The following is a 17,688-nucleotide window of genomic DNA, read 5'->3' as shown; positions in this document are numbered from 1 at the left end:
TTCAGATACCTAATTACTGAAGCAGCAGATAACTTTCTACATGAAAAATGAAAATGATACACAGAACTTTGTCTCATTTCTTCAGGAGTCCTTTCTTTTTCCCTCACCAACAGCACTTACTTGATTTTCAGTCCTTGAGACTTTAGATTTGGATATGGAAAGTGCCAGGTTTTAAATTTCTGTCATCATTACCTTCTGATAATTCTGTACCCTAAGCCAGGGGAGGAAGCTGGAAAAATGGACATCTCTGCCAGAGTATCAAATAGATCATGATCCCTTGGAAGATGGGATGGGTCTCTGATGAATCCTTCAATAGTGAAGAAACATATCTTCACTATTGAACTCCAACTGACAGCCTCTAGGGCTTGCCCTTCTTCAGTCAACTTGGCTATTGTTCATGGTGGCTCTTCGAGGCTTTGACAGACTATTGTGCTCTGAAAGGGTGAACACAGATGCCCAAGTTGTAGAGGTTATCCACTGTATTTTGTTGCCTTGATAAAAATGGGTGCAGAGAATTGAATGAATTTATAGGCGAGGGGTTCAAAGGCACTGACCTTAATTCTTTTCAGAAAAACCCTTCTTGGGGTGCCTGGGTGGCTCAGTGGGTTAAGGCCTCTGCCTTCGGCTCGGGTCATGATCCCAGGGTCCTGGGATCGAGCCCCGCATCGGGCTCTCTGCTCAGCGGGAAGCCTGTTCCTCCTCTCTCTCTGCCTGCCTCTCTGCCTACTTGTGATCTCTATCTGTCAAATAAATAAATAAAATCTTAAAAAAAAAAAAGAAAAACCCTTCTTTGCAATACCTCGCCTCTATTTTGTGCTGCCCTCTGCTGGCTAATAAATTTCATAGCATTGAGTGTTGAAAAAAACCAAGAGGTAGAGAAACTGGGGGGGCCGGGGGGGCTATCACTTCTACTTTCCACTGGAAAGTAATTTCCCAGTTTGCTGTATGAAATGTGGGCTCAATGTATAGTGATGAATTCAGATGCACTGAAGATATAAATTGTAGAATGTGTGTGAGACTAATTTGGTTGTTTATATGGACTTTGCAATGCCTGTGAAAGAAATCATTTTGCAGCTTATTGCATGATTAGTCAGATTTTCCGAACCATTGATGTGAAAATCCAGTGTTACTGTAAATGATTTGGACACTTTTTCTCTACGTTTGTATTTTTCAGTGGCTGCTAATTTACAGAAGATTGTAGATGATCCCAAAGCTTTAAAAACCTTGACATTTAAGTTGGTAAGTTGAAAGTTCTGGAAAGAAGGTAAATATTTTGCCATGCTCTGCCAGCAAGGACTAATCACACAGTTTTATAGCTTGCTCTGTAATTCTGTTGCTGCTGTTGCTTTCTTTTGTGATCCATTTTTGTGTTGTCGTTTGCCGATTTAACCTTTGGGAATGTTTTTTGACCACGACTGGGAATTTCCTCTTCCATGAGCATACCTTGTTTCCCAGTGCATCTTTAAGAGCAGCCATTTGAGATATCTTGGAGCCCGTGCCATTTTTGCCTCCAGTTTGCATGGCACCTTGACCACATAGACAAAATTAAACCTAATTCCAACCAACACTCTTTTTTTTTTTTTTTAAAGATTTATTTATTTGACAGAGATTACAGGTAGGCAGAGTGGCAGGCAGAGAGAGAGAGAGAGGAGGAAGCAGGCTCCCAGCCAAGCAGAGAGCCCGATGCGGGGCTCGATCCTGGGATCATGACCTGAGCTGAAGGCAGAGGCTTTAACCCGCTGAGCCACCCAGGTGCCCCCAACCAACACTCTTAATAAAGCTTTCCCAAAGTGAAAGCCAGGTGGTTCTAACTTTAAAAATTGAGGCTGATTGTTGTAGAAATGCTTTAGGTAATTGGAAGCGATTGTGGAACTACTCACTGAAGGCTAGTGAACAAAGACATAACATTTTAACTCCACATTTCAAATCACGGTAATAGATTCTCGTGGCGAAGCGGTGTTGCAGCAGGTTTTCTGCGCGAGTAGACTTTGAATTTAAGAACTAGAACTGCCATCCTGAGCGTCCTGGCATTGTTCTGAAAGCAAGAGATAGTGTGACTATGGGTGGAAACGGGAGCAGTCCAAACAGTCAAAAGCGACGATTTTCCTGAAAGTTTTAGCAAACAGTACATTAAGTGACTCATTTTTAAAATTGTAAATCTTAGCAAGAGCCAGTCAGAATGCTGCAAGCAATTTAAGATATAAATGACTAGCACTTTGCTGTGCACAATATGTATTGATGATCTGTCTTTTTTATTTCTTGTGAGAATTTAATGGAAAATGTGCGCGGCCAAAGATGCGAAATGATTAGTTACAGTAAATGTTAGCCCTACACTAATTAACTTTCTGGATCTTGCCTCACATCTAATTTCAGATGGCTAGGCTGTGTGATGAACAAAAAAACACAAAGATTCTCACAGAAAGAATTTATCTGAAGACATTTGTTTTGTTTTCAATAACAAAAGAACATTTTACTGAGACATAGAATTATAAATTAAGAAATTTAAAAATCTGTCTTCTGCTTTGGGACTCATCTGTCACCTTTGTTTCTAATTCACCTACATCTTTGTAAACATATTTCGTTCATATGAGACAATATTGATGAGAAAATGGTAACCTGTGTCAGGATTTCAAGCCCGTTAGTGTTTCTTTATTCATTTTTTATGGCATAAGAAAGAAGTTCTCACACACCACCTCCAGAAGAGGTGCCTAAATTTGAGTATGTAAACAGAGATAAGAGATGAAAGCTTTCATGATGGCTTTAAAAAAAAAAATTTAATTGACAGAGATCACAAGTAGGCAGAGCAGCAGGCAGAGAGAGCGAGCGGGAAAGCAGGCTCCCCACTGAGCAGAGAGCCCATGCGGGGCTCGATCCCAGCACCCTGGATCCCAGGACTCTGGGATCATGACGAGCTGAAGGCAGAGGTGTAACCCACTGAGCCTCCCATGTGCCCCATGCTGGCTTATCCCCACACTCCCTAAACTTGCTCACCTATGAAACAGGAATAGTAACCCTGCCCCTTTCCTGTTCCCGAAGGTCTTAGAGAAACCCCTCGTGTGTCTTCCCTGAATAGTAAGAAGAAGGTCAAACTCCCTTCATCTCCTACTCGAGTCTGTTTATTACTTCTGTGGATTCTCTCGCTTGACTCCGTCCTCTTCTCTCCATCCCCACTTCCAGCACTCTAGCGGGATCCTCTCATCTCCTGAAATGCACCTGCCTGTCTACAGGCTGCCTGTCTCAGGCTCCGTTCACCACCCTGTGGCTACAGCCAGGGTGCTTCTTCTGCATTGCAAAATGCTCCTAAAACTCAAACCCCGGACCAGATCTCCCTTTCGGGCTCCTGCTTTATTACCTTGCTGTATCTCCCTTCATTGTCTCTTCTCTCCTTCTACTTTTGTCAGCTGGCCCTTTGTACGTCCTTCTCTCTCGCACTAAAATATTTGCCCAGCTTCTCCAGGCTGCTGCTTCGGCTACCCGACATGCAGGCATGTTCCAGCGTCTTGCTTCAATTTCACTTTCTCCAGGAAGCCTTCTGCGACATCCAGTCCTGGCTCAGGTGCTCCTCTGCTGTTCTCCCCCCACGAATTCAAGTCTAGAGCCTCCAGAGGCCAGAGGCTACTGCCTGGCCCAGTAGCCGGCACAGAGCGGGGGGCTTGATAATGAAATACACCAGTGTAATACAGACCTCAGTCAGGAAAACTTCAGCCATCATTTTCCCCTTAACATTTATTTTAATTCCTGTAAAATAATTAAGATGGTGATTTCTGCTTCATGCCCTCTTTTTAGAGTTCCTTAAAATCCCTGGGCCTTGCCTGTAGGAAGAACAAGAAACACTTTCTTCGGCATCCCATGTTTGCTAGATCGTGCTTGAGGTGGTTAACACACTTCGTCTAGTTCATTGAATCCTCACAGTCCCACAAGATGGTGATATCCTTAGGTTCATTTTCTGTCCTGGGACTCTGAGGCTCTGTGGGGCTAACTTGCCCATGGTTACAGTGTAGACACCGCAGATTCAACTCTGGTCTAGCATCCCAGCCCATCCCCTCAGTCGCCGTTCATTCTGAGAATGAGGGCCCTGCAGCTGTGTGGTTTTTTTGGTTTTCTGTGTCTCTGTGGATTCCTCCTTTCGGATGAAGGGCTTGGATAAGCAGATTGAATAGTATGGGCCTGTCTGGCCCCAGAGTCCTGCAGGAAAACCCCGGCGAGTCTTCCCTTCCCCCGATCGCTTGAGAATGTAGTAATGTTTTGTTCCCAGAAGACGGAAATTAATGGCTTTTCCCCAAAAGATAGCTAACGACATTAAGTAAAGCCAGACTCAAGAGCAACCTTCGGTTTGGTCACTTCACTCTCTGTCCAGCCCTCGTTAAACCTGAGGGGGTTTCTTTGTTGTTACCTGTTGCCAGCCAGTTTGAGATCCACCCAACAGAGCTCATTTGGATTGCTTCTGGGCCTAATCATCTATAGAACACTGACATCCTGGTAAAACCGCAGAGACTCAGAAGCACTTGCCTTCGTTCGTCAATTTGGCTATTTTCTTGAAGAATAAAAGAAAGTATTTCAGAGGCATTTTTCCTCACAAACTGCTGCTGCCGGTGGCCCTTTTATCTCTCAGCTGTTTATCATTTTTATCTCAGAGCTTTCTTTGCTTTCTAAAGGAGAATGTCAGGGGCCTGAAAATCGTCTAAAGAACAAAGTTGTATCTTGGTGATGCGGTTCCTTACCTCGGAGAACAGTGGTTTACTCAGGGGATGGTTGGGGCACTTCACAAAATTACTCTTGTCGGGGTCCTGTACCAGATACCCTAATGTAATTGCTCTTGGGACAGCCTGGGCTTTGGGCGTTTTGAAGGTGTCCCCTGGAGATTCCACTATTTAACCCAGGTGAGAAACATGCTGTTTGTAGATCGTTCAGTGTCTAATCTTCTTTCGCTCCACTCTCCCACCACTCTTAGAAATACTGGGCTCAAGTTTGAAAAGGTGGGCTGTGCTTATGTATTGCTGACGTAAGAAAAATAGTGGCCCAGGGAGTAAGGATGTTGGTTATATCAAGAAAGGCATTTACTGGGGTGCCTGGGTGGCTCAGTGGGTTAAAGCCTCTGTCTTCGGCTCGGGTCATGATCCCAGGGTCCTGAGATCCAGCCCCGCATTGGGCTCTCTGCTTGGCAGGGAGCCTGCTTCCTCCTCTTTCTGCCTGCCTCTCTGCCTACTTACGATCTCTATCTGTCAAATAAATAAATAAAATCTTTAAAAAAAAAAAAAAAAGGCATTTACTCCCTGCCCAGTGAGATCTTTAGCCTCATTTGGCATATAATAAGTGAAGTATGATTTCCATTGTTGGCATGACTAGAGGCAGGGAGATCATTTTTTTTTTTTTTCCATACATATAGCACTTTTAACGAAGTGGTTTAAGCAAAAAGGGCGTTTCAGCTCAAGTGGAACATGCTTTGAGTGCAACATCTCAGTACTGTTCTACTGTTGATTGTTGTAAGCCTTGCCTTGAGACAAGTCTAAATGTTTACGGCATTTTTTAATCTGCTGCCTTGCAGTTTTATAAAGCAATTGAGTCTTGCTGCTTTCAGGGTGAAGTTTTTGAAACTGCATTAGTAAAAATATGAAATTGCATTAGTAAAAATATGAAATAAGGTAATTCTCCCTTAAAGACAGGATAGAAACCGTAAGTATGTATAAGTAACATCCAGTTGGTCCACATTTACGTGAACATTACAGATTTTAGTTCCTGAAGTTAAGTAACATGCATTACATATAGCAATTTCATAAGCACTTTGGCAATTCACGACTAACGGGCCTTATTTTTAGAGGCTTTTAGCATAACCACAGTTGGAGGCTGTGTCACTAGGCAACATTTCCTGAAGTACAGGTAAAGCAAAGACTGAAATGAGATGAAAACAACTCAACTTCTCCCCGCCTCGCCAGCCCTTACTGAAAGGGGAGAAAGATAAGACAAAAATTTTTTTTTTTTTTAAGATTTTATTCATTTATTCGGCAGAGAGAGATCACAAGTAGGCAGAGAGGCAGGCAGAGAGAGAGAGAGGGAAGCAGGCTCCCCGCCGAGCAGAGAGCCCAATGTGGGGCTCGATCCCAGGACCCTGAGATCGTGACCTGAGCCGAAGGCAGCGGCTTAACCCACTGAGCCACCCAGGCGCCCCAAGATAAGACAAAAATCTTAAGGCAGCCTATCAGTTCAGGAAGATCTGGGTAGCCTCTGGGTCTCCGGCTCCAGCCCGAGACAGTGGTTCTCCAGGTGGGATCCCCAAACTGGCAGTGTCAGCTTCATCTGGAAGCTATCTGATAAAAACATAAATTCTACGTCTACGTCCCGGGCCTAAGGATTCAGAATTTCTGGGAGGTAGGGAGCAGGTGTTTTAACAGGTTCTCCAGGTGATTCTGGTGCATGCTAAAGTTTGAGAACCACTGCTTGGTGGGAAGCTTGGGAGCTTACTTGGTGTTTCACACATTGGGAAGCACTTGGGTAGAACAGTGGTTCTCAAACTCTAACCTTTGAATCACCTAGGGAGCTCAAAAAATCCCAGGCGCCAGCCCATACCCCAGACCAATTCTATCACAACCTCTGTATATTTTAAAATTTCCAGTGGCTCCAAAGCCCACCCAGGTTGTCATTTCAACAATCTACATAGCATCTTCACCAGAAGTAGATTCTATCTCAAGAGACTACTTTGCTCATCCATTAAAAAGCCAGCTTCTCATCTGTTCAGGTTTTTCTCCTGACCTTGCAGGAATTCAGTCCCATCTTCAGGTTCCCCTTCTAATTCTAGTTCTGTCACAGTTCCCACCATATCTGCAGTTACTTCCTCCACTAAAGTTTTGAACCACTCAGAGTCATCCATGAGGTCTGGAAGCAATTTCTTCCAAACTCCTGTTAATGGAGACATTTTGACCTCTTTCCACGAATCACTCATGTTCTTAATGGCATCTAGAAAGGTGAATTTTTCCAAAAGGTTTTCAAATTTCTTTGCCCAGATCCATCAGAAAAATCACTGTCTGTGGCAGCTATAGCCTCATGAAATGTATTTCTTAAATAATATGACTTGAAAGTTGAAATTGCTTCTTGACCCATGAGCTGTAGAATGGATGCTGTGTTAGCAGGCATGAAAACCACATGAATCTCATTGTCCCATTTCCATTAGAGCTCTTGGGTGACAAGTATATCGTCAATGAGCAGTAATATTTTGAAAGGAATCTTCTCTTCTAAGCTGCAGTTCTCAACAGGGGCTTCAAATATTCAGTAAACCATTTTATCAGTAAAGGTGCTGTCTTTGTTCCATTTATAGGCTGTAGAGTCTATAAATCAATCTAGCATAATTCTTAAGGGCCCTAGGACTTCTGGAAAGGTAAGTGAACATTGGCTTCAACTTAGAGTCCCCAACTGCATTAGCCCCAACAAGAGCCAACCTGTCCTTTGAAGTTTGAAGCCAGGCATTGACTTCTCCTCTCTAGCTATGACAGCCCTAGATGGCATCTTCTTCCAATAGAAGGCTGTGTTGTCTACATTGAAATTCTGTTGTTTAGTGTAGCGGCCTTCTTTAGTTGTCTTAGCTCTGTCTTCTGGATAACTGACTTGTTTCACCTTGCACTTACATGTTGTGGAGATAGCTCCTCTCCTTAAACCTCAGGAACCAACCTCTGGTAGCTTCCACCTTGTCTTCTACAATGTCCTCACCTCTCTCAGCCTTCAGAGAATTGAAGAGCGAATTAGGGGCCTTGCTCTGGATTAGGCTTGGCTTAAGGGAATGTGGTGACAGGTTTGATCTTCTATCTGACCACTAAAACCTTCTCCATATCAGCAATAAGGCTGTTGGCTTTCTTATCATTCACGTGTTCACTGGAGTTGCACTTCCAATTTCCTTCAAGAACTTTTCTTTTATAATCACAGCTTGGCCTAAAGGGTGTGAGAGGCCTAGCTTTTGACCTGTCTTGGCTTTCGACCTGCCCTCCTCACTAAGTTTAATCATTTGTAGTTTTTGATTTAAAGTGAGACATGCAACTCTTCCTTTCACTTGAACACTTAAGAGACATTGTAGGGTCATGAGTTGGCCTGATTTCAATATTGTTGGATCTCAGGGACTTAGGAGGCCTGAGGCAAGGCAGAGAGACAGGGGAATAGCCAGTGAGTGGAACAGTCAGAACACACACAGCATTTATGGATTAAGCTCACCATCTTATATAGGCATGGTCCGTGGGCCCCAGAACAATTGCAAAATTAACATCAGAGATCACTGATGTCCTATTACTATAACAAATAAAATGAAAGCCTAAAAGATTGTGAGAATTACCAAAATGTCACAGACAAGAATCAAGCCAGTGCTGTTGGGAAAATGACACCACCAGACTTACGTGTACAGAATTGCCACAGATCTTCAATTTATAGAAAGAAAAAAAATGTGCTATCTGGGAAAGGCAAGAAAGTGAAATGCAATAAAGCAAGGTAGGCTTCTATCATGAAGTAGTAGTGGTTGTCTCCAAGAAAAGCTCTTGTGAGATTAAGTTGTAGGCTGAACTAGCCTTTTTATTTATTTTATTTTTTTTTATCCCTGTGGAACACCATTTTTACTCAGAAGAATAACTGACAAACTGCGGTTATTCAGACTAAGGATTTGGCAGATATTTTTTCAAAATGAACCAAGCGAGCCTGACACCTCAAGGAAAACAACTGACAATATTTGTCATCAATAATACCTTTCGGCTCTAGAGCAGAGAAAGGATTTTGGGAAACTTGCATCTGCCACTGTAAGTGTGACAACAGCCCAGTACTTACTTTTTCTGATGAGATCAGTCATGTGTGATATCAATGAATATGATTGGTGGACATTGTATATTGAAGCACTGAGATTCTATAACAGACTGTGTCAACAGTGGATGATCTGCATAATTCAGTGATGCCGAGGGGAAAAGATCACTTCCAACTGAGAGACAGGCCACTGGTTTCAGTGTAATCGATATGTGGTTTCAGGTTCTACAATGCAACTAAAGTGTAAGAAAATCCACTTGGCACATCTTGGTATGGTGACAGCAACGTTCACAATTATCAGAACGACTTTTGAAATACTATTTATTCCCTTTCAATGACCTATTTATAAGAGGGTGGATTTTCTTTTCCTTTTTTTTTTTTAAGATTTTATTTATTTATTTGACAGAGAGAGAGAGAGATCACAAGTAGGCAGAGAGGCAGGCAGAGACATGAGCAGTGGGGAGGGGATGGGGAAGCAGGCTCCCTGCTGAGCAGGGAGCCCGATGTGGGACTTGATCCCAGGACCCAAGACCATGACCTGAGCCAAAGGCAGAGGCTTAACCCACCAAGCCACTCAGGTGCCCTGGATTTTCTTTATATATGTCAAGGGAACAACATAAAACAATAGATGGAATGTGGAAGCAAATATGAAAATCTAGCCATCTTCTTTAAGCAAGACATTAAAGAGATTTGCAGAATGTAAAGCAGTGCCATTCTCAGATTTTTGTTTTGGTAAACTGTGGTCATTTTCCATTAAGATTTTATTTGTTAGCACATAATAGGTTTATTATTAGATTTAATAAATTAGTAAGTGAATAATTTAGTAAATTAGTAAGTGAATAATTTCAGTTTTAATTTCTGAGATCGTCAGTATAATAAATACAATCTACATAAGCATGTTTGTTTTTATTTTAATACTTCGATATTAAAATCATGTTAAAATGTTTAAAAATTTTCTGTTTTAATTTTTGAAATGGTCAATACAATAAATATAACCTACAAAAACCTAAGCTTTTTAAGTTTTAGTTCCAGTATAGTTAACAGTGTTATATTAGTTTCAGGTGTGTGATTTAGTGACTCAACAGTTAAATACGTCACCCGGTGCCCATCACAGAAACTGCCCTCCTTAATCCCCATCACCTGTGTCACCCATCCTCCCAACCCACTTCCTCTCTGGTAATCACTTTGTTCTCCAAAATTAGGGTCTGTTTCTTGATTTGTCTCTTTTTCCCCCCTGGGTTTTGTTTCTTGTCTGACTCATTTTACTCAGCATAATACTCTCTAGCTCCATCCATGTCCTTGCAAATGGCAAGATTTCATTCTTTTTATGGCTGAATAATACTGCATTATATGTATATTTATACACACACACTACATCTTCTTTATGCCTTCATCTGTCGGAGGATACTTGGACTGCTTTCATATCTTGGCTATTGTGAATAATGGTGCTATAAACATAGGGGTGCATGTAACCTTTTGAATTCGTTTTTTTGTATTCTTTGGGAAATACCCACAGTGTAATTGCCAAATCGTGGGGGTGGTTCTAACTTTTTGAAGAACCCTCTACTGTTTTCCACAGTGGCTGCACCAGTTTGCATTCCCACCAACAGTGCACAACTGCTCTCCTTTCTCTGCATCCTCACCAACACATGTTATTTCTTGTGTTGTTGATTTTAGCCATTCTGACAGGTATGAGGTGAAATCTCATTGTAGTTTTGATTTGCATTTCCCTGATGGTAAGTGATGAATACCTTTTCATGTGTCTTGTGGCCATCTTTAGGTCTTCTTTGGAGAAATGGCTATTCATGTCTTCTGCCCATTTTTTAATTGGATTATTTTTTGCATGTTGAGTTTCATAAGTTTTTAAAATATATTTGATACTAACCCTTTATTGAATATATCATTTGCAAATATCCCCATTCAGTAAGTTGCCTTTTTAGTTTTGTTGAGAGTTTGTTTTTGCTTTTATTTCTCAGGAGACAGTTGAGATGTCAAAAAGGTTACTGCCTGTGTTCTCTTCTAGGATATTTATGGTTTCAGGTCTCACATTTAGGTATTTAATCCTTTTCAAATTTTTCTGTATGGTGTAAGAAAGTGGTTCATTTTCTTTCTTTTGCAAGTGGCTGTCCAGTTTTCTCAACACCATTTGTTGAAGAGACTTTTTGCCATTGAATATTTTTTCCTGCTTTGTCGAAAATGAACTGACCACATACTTGTGGGTTCACTTCGGGGTTTTCTATTCTATTCTATAGATCTACAGGTCTATTTTTTTTTTTTTTTTTAAGATTTTATTTGAGAGGGAGAGAGAATCTCAAGAAGACTCCAAACTGAGGGCAGAGCCTGGCTCGGGGCTCAATTCCACAACTGTAAGATCTTGACCCGAGCTAAAACCAAGAGATGTTTAACTGACCGAGCTACCTAGGCACCCCTCCATATCTGTTTTTTAAACCAGTACCATACTGTTTTGATTGCCACAGCTTTGTAATTTAAAGTCCAGAATTGTGATATTTCTAGCTTTGCTTTTTCAAGATTGCTTTGGCTATTCAGTGTCTTCTGTGGTTCCACACAAATTTTAGGGGTTTTTTGATCTTGTTCTGTGTAAAATGCTGGTGGCATTTTGATAGGGTTTGCATTAAATGTCTAGATTACTTTGGGTGTACAGACATTTTAATTGTATCTGTAATTCCATAAGCATGGCATGTCTTTTGCTTTCTTTGTGTTGTCTTCAGTTTCTTTCATGAGTATTTAATTCCTAGATATCTTATTTTTGGTGCAGTTACAAATGGGACTGTTTTGTCAATTTCTCTTTCTGAGGTTTCATTATTGGTGTCTAGAAATGCCACTGATTTCTGTACTTTTTGTCTCCTGTGACTGAATTTATCAGTTCTAGCAGTTTTTTTGGTGGAGTCCTTGGCTTTTCTATATAAAGTAGCAAGTCATCTGCAAATAGTGATTTGGATGCCTTTTATACCTTTTTTTGTTGTTGTCTGATAGCTCTCGCTAGGACTTCTAGTATTATGTTGAATAAAAATGGCAAGACTGGACATCCTTGTCTTGTTCCTGACCTTAGGGGAAAAAGCTCTGTTTTTTTCCCCACTAAGGATGTTAGCTGTTGATTTTTCACAGATGGCCTTTATTATGTTGAGGTATGTTCCCTTTGTTGAGGCCTTTCATCATAAATGGATATTGTACTTTGTCAAATGCTCTTTCTGTGTCTGTTGACATGACCATATGGTTCTTTTCTCTTATTGATGTGATCAATCACACTGATTGATTTAGGAACATTGAATCACCCTTGCATCCCAGAAGTAAATCCCACTTGATCATGGTAAATGATTTTTTTAAAAAGCATAAGCTTTTGAAGTCCTTGATAATTTTTAAGAATATAAAGGGTACTTGAGACCGAGAAGTTTGAGAACTGCTGCTTTAAGGGTCTCTAATCCCTTTGCTCTAGAATCCAGAATCATTTTCATATTGCCCCCAGTGTTTTGCAGGCCACAGTGAGCGAGACAAGAACTCAGCCTTGGTTAAGAGAGAGTCAGCAGGGTTGTGGGGGAAGAAGAGCGAGTGCCTGAATGAAAGCCAGACAACCTGGCCTGGGACTCGGCCAGGAAACTGAGTGTTTCAGTGTAGCCACAGGAGGCACTGGGACAGAGGGTGAGAGATGGACTCCCTGTGTGATGTACCCACAATAATCACTGGTTTGATCACCCACTTGCATTGTAAATTACTCTTTGCAACAGGGGTTTAAGAATTTTCTTTTCTATTCTCTATTACTTCTATTACTCTTTGCAACAGGGATTTAAGAATTTTCTTTTAACCACTATTGGATACTTTATTTCTTCTCATTTCAACATCCTGCTAATTCCCATTGCCAAATTTCTGGTGTATCTTTGACATGCACTGATGTGCCTCCCATTGGTTAGTCCCTGCTTGTCACTGTCAGCAGCCATCCTTGCTCCTGTTGTGTTTGTCATTTGCCTATTAATTACACACATTGTGTCTGCCCCCATTCACTGCATTGAGTAAATGATGTTAGCAGGGGTGAAGAAGAAGGGAAGGTTTAAGGAGATATACAGACTGGTGTGGAACAAGAAAATAATTGGGGGTGAGGGGCTGGGTGGTGATTCTGATCTTACTACCCCTGACAACACAAACAGTGAAAATTGCCCTTTACTGAATATCTTGTCAACTAAAACTAAAGAAATCAATGGGCAGGCACAAAGGAAATTTTTTAAATGCCACTTAGATTTCTACCCTTTAGGCCATTGATTTTCTTATATAAGCTTAAGTACTGACACCATTATTTTAAAGATAATTACTTAAAAATACTCAAGTTCTGTATTCTAATTAGCAGTTTATTGTAAGGGAAAAGTTGGGGTGAAAAAGGACTGAGTTTATGCACTGGTTTTTGGAGCAGTGCAAAGCAGGTTCATTGTGATGATTGGAAAGGGCTTTTTTTTTTTTTTTTTAACATGGGAAACTAATTGTTTTGACAATAATTTAGCAGGAATTAGGCCAAGAAAAGGTTTGTATGGTCCTTTGGTGATTAATTGCCAATTCCCAGTCATTTATCAAACCTTTTTCTCCCCACTTGTACTTACATAATGTCAGATTCTGGTTTATGCACTCTGAAGAGGTGGCCTAGAATGGGTGATAGGCATACTGTGTGTGTATGAGAGAGAGAGAGAGAGAGAGAGAAGGGGAGTTGAAAAAAAAATTTTAAATTTTGAATGAGGACAAGTGAGAGGTTTGATGAGCAATGACTTGTTTCTAGTTCCTTTTAATTTTGGAAAAAATCAAAGTATTTGACACAATATAAGTTAGGACAATTTTAGGCAATAAATGTCCTAAAATATTATAAACAAAATTGTCCTTGAAAAATAAGTTGTTTGTCATGAGCCTTTCTACTACTTGGTAAACACTTTTTTTCTGACCAGTTTTATAGAGGACGCCTTTTGGTAAAAACCGTATTACCCTCAGTGACCAGTTAAATCGCTTTTGCTCATTTTTGTATTTTAACAACTGAAAATCTATACATCTTAATTCCCTTCACATATTTCACCCTTATCCCTCCACCCCCCTACCCCCACGCCACCACTCCTTTCTGGCAATCCCCTGTTTGTTCTCTGTATTTAGAGTCTCTTTCATTGTTGTTCATTTGTTTTGTGTTTTAGAGTCCATATATAACTGAAGTATGATATTTGTCCTTCTCTGGCTAACTGATCTCACTTAGCGTATATTGTTTAGGTCCATCCTTGTTGGAAATGGCAAGATCTTATTCCTTTTTATGAATGAGTAATATTGAATTGTAGATATATCCTACATCTTTACCCATTTATCTGTAGATGGACACTTAGGTTGGATATCTTCGCTACTGTAAATGCTGCTGCAATCAACATAAGGGTGCATGAATCCTTTCAAAGTAGTGTTTTCATTTTCCTTGGGTAAATACCTAATAGTAGAACTACTGGATCATACAGTATTTCTATTTTTAGCTTTTTGCAGAACCTACCATACTCTTTTCCACAGTGGTTGTACCAACTTGCATTCCCAGCCAATAGTGCACAAAGGATACCTCTTCATGTTGTTTCTTGTCTTCTGATACTAGCCCTCCTGACAGGTGTGAGGTGATATCTTATTTTGTTTTGAGTTACAGTTCCCTGATGATTAGTGATGTTGAACATCTTTGCATGTGTATGTTGGTCGTCTGTTTGTCTTCTTTGGAAAAATATCTGTCTGGGTCCTCTGCCCATTTTTTATTGGGTTATGTGGGGGTTTTGTTACTGAGTTGTAGGAATATTTTGGATTACTGACCCCTTATTAGATATAGAATTTGCAAATATCTTCCCCCATTTAGTAGGTTGCCTTTTTCATTTTGTTGATGGTTGCTTTTGCTGTGCAGTTTTTTATTTTGGTGTAGTTTCAGTAGTTTGTTAGCTTGTCTCCCTTACCTGAGGACATGGGTCCAGAAAATTGTTGCTAAGGCTGAGGTGTAAGAGATTAATGTCCATGGTTTATTTTGTTTTGTTTTGTTTTGTTTTTTGTAGGATTTTGGTGGGTTTAGGTCTTCAATTCACTTGGAGTTTATTTTTTGTGTATGTTATAAGAAAGTGGTCTAGTTTCATTCTTTGCATGTAGCTGTCCAGTTTTCCCAGCACCATTTATTGAAGAGATTGTCTTTTCCTCATTGTATATCTTGCCTCCTTTTTTGTAGATTAATTGACCATATAGGTATGGGTGTGTTTCTGAGCTTTCTTTCATGTTCCATTGATCTGTGTGTTTTTGTGCCAGTACCGTACTATTTTGGTTACTGTAGCTTTGTAGTATAACTTGAAATCTGGGATTGTGATACCTCCTTGCTTTGTTCTTCTTTCTCAAGATTGCTTTGGCTATTTAGAGCCTTATATGGTTCCATACAAACTCTGATTATTTGTTCTAGTTCTGTGAAAAAAACTATTGGTATTTTGATAAGGATTGCACTGGGTAATATGGATATCTTAATAATTCTTCCAGTCCGGGGCGCCTGGGTGGCTCAGTGGTTTAAGCCGCTGCCTTCGGCTCAGGTCATGATCTCGGGGTCCTGGGATCGAGTCCCGCATCGGGCTCTCTGCTCGGCAGGGAGCCTGCTTCCCTCTCACTCTCTCTGCCTGCCTCTCTGCCTACTTGTATCTCTCTCTGTCAAATAAATAAATAAAATCTTTAAAAAAAAAAAAAAAAAAAAAAAAAAAATAATTCTTCCAGTCCATGAGCTGAGCATGGTCTATCTTTCCATTTGTGTCTTCAGCTCCTTTCATTAGTTTCTTGTTTTCAGAGTATAGGTCCTTCACCTTTTTGGCTAAATTTATTCCCAGGTATTTTATCATAATCCTTTAAAATGATTAAGGAGCTCTAATTTGAAAGTACATTTAAAATCACTTTCTTGGCAGTCATTGACAGTTTCAAAGCTCCAAGTCTGGAGACTGTGGTGTTTTAATGGGAACAAATCCCCCCCCCCCCCCCCCCCCCCCGCCGCAACCCCATTTTCTGTACTTGATAGCATAGTGACCAGATTTGTTACAGTAGTCCTTCAAGAGGATGAATCTCTGTCCTGGAAGACATGGGACACTGGCCCCATACAGACTGCGCCTTTGCTTGGATCAACCGGCACTGAAAGTGTCTTTTTCCCTTTTCAGGCTTCAGGCTGTGATGGGTCGGAGATTCCTGATGAAGTGAAGCTGATCGGGTTTGCTCAGTTGAGTGTCAGCTGATGTATGTCCCTTGACATCTCCCTGATCTGTCATGCCCCTCACCTCACAACACTCCCCTCAATCTTCTCTCCCCCACCCTGTCTCCCACCCCCTCACTCCCAGTCCCCACAAAATCAGAAGATTGTGAAGAGTCTGGCTTCAATGAAATGGGATAAAAAAGAATTTTTTTAAATTTACAACACTCCGAGTTCTGCTTTATTCTCTAGCAATCCACAGTATGAGAACAAGCAAATGCCACAGCTGCATGACAGTTGCTAATTTTTCCAAAAGCTATTTAATATTCTTAGCAATCAATTTGGATATCCCTTAAGTGAAAAGAATCTGAAATACACTCAGGTGGTCCTATTTATTGGCAACAAAAGGAACTTTTTCTATCAGAAGCCTATTTCTTCTCTCATTGTTGTTCTTTCTGTTCTACTTTAATTGTACATCTGACAATACTGCCTCTTTTACGTTGTATTTAGAAATTAATATACTTATAAAATTAAGATTTATTAGCCAAACTTGAATTCTAGTTTTAAAACTGACTGTGAATTTTATTTTTCATATATTTATGCATTACACACCTTAGCTATAAGAAGAAAAGTTTTTGATTATATGCTTCTTGCAGTTAATCTCTTGTTATTTAAACAGAAAATTTCAGGTCTATCTTTGGAGTATTTATAACTTTTGATTTTTGAAATGACTGAATTAGGAACTAGGATGCTTATTCTTTTGGTTTGTTTGCAGAAAAACCAATCCACAATCTGATTGTCTCTTGGGAGAGGGAGGTGCCTTGCAAACTTTCATATTAAGAATGTGCCTGAGGCTGCTTTACTTTGGAATAGTCTCAGATCTAAAATTTCCTCTACATCAAGTGGCATATGTAAGTTTTGCTTTATTGGAACGTATAGAATGCTATATAAAATGTTGCCATTCTATTAGACTGCTCATTATGTACCCATCTCTGATTTGACTTCTCCTTAAGTGATAGGATTTGTTGTTCCAAAGGTGATAAACTTGAAGCTACCAGAATCTGAGTTTTACTTGAAATTCTGCAGAATACCCAGGTGGAGTGAAAAATAGAAAGGGTTTTGTGCAATGACTAAAAAGGTAAAATGCTGTTAAGTTTCAAGAATAAATCCTTTCAACCCAAGTAGCCCTCTGCTTGACTGTGTATTACGGAATAGTAAACCTTAGGATTTTCAAAATTGGAGTCTAAACTTTCGGGGAGGTGGGCTCCCAGGACGGTACCATTGCTCTTTCCTAGCTAACCCTAGATACGGCAGCTCTTTAATGTACTTTAAAAAGCAAATATATATTACTAAGGAAAGAAAAAGTTATTTATAAATTGCCTTGTCATAATTGTAAAGGTGTTCTAGAGCCATTTGCATACAATTTAATGTAATTTCATTCCATTCTATTGTTTACACAACGATTACACAAAGATGACTGCAAAGGTAAAAGGAAAATAAAAGTGTATTGCACAAAGCAATTGTGTCCCTTGTTTCCTTCCTCCTTCAGGTATTACCAGCAGGGCGGTGGGGCTGGTTGGCACTTCCACACCTAAGAACGAGTGAAAAGTGCCCTCAAGGGAACAAGGCAACCATTCAGTCAGAGGATCAGGTTTGACAAATATTGTGTTTGAACTCAAACAATAGGGATGCAGGGAACAAGCGAAAAATAATTCCTT

General features: G+C 40.3%; 1 protein-coding gene across 2 annotated transcripts in view; it reads left to right on the top strand.

Moving 5' to 3' along the window:
- Positions 1-17,484, top strand: part of STK39 (serine/threonine kinase 39) — a 300,163-nt gene extending 282,679 nt beyond the window's left edge. For both annotated transcript variants that reach the window (XM_046019745.1, XM_046019744.1), the window contains 2 exons: positions 1,175-1,239; positions 15,942-17,484. In XM_046019745.1, the coding sequence (XP_045875701.1) occupies positions 1,175-1,239; positions 15,942-16,016 (140 nt within the window). In that variant the 3' untranslated portion in view covers positions 16,017-17,484. The remainder of the gene's footprint in view (positions 1-1,174; positions 1,240-15,941) is intronic.
- Positions 17,485-17,688: the final 204 nt, after the last annotated feature.

This window comes from Meles meles, chromosome 9 (genome assembly GCF_922984935.1).
Source record: "Meles meles chromosome 9, mMelMel3.1 paternal haplotype, whole genome shotgun sequence".
In the NCBI taxonomy this organism is placed as follows: domain Eukaryota; kingdom Metazoa; phylum Chordata; class Mammalia; order Carnivora; family Mustelidae; genus Meles; species Meles meles.
Note: the sequence above shows the minus strand (reverse complement) of the source record. Positions and strands in the feature narration are given on the sequence as shown.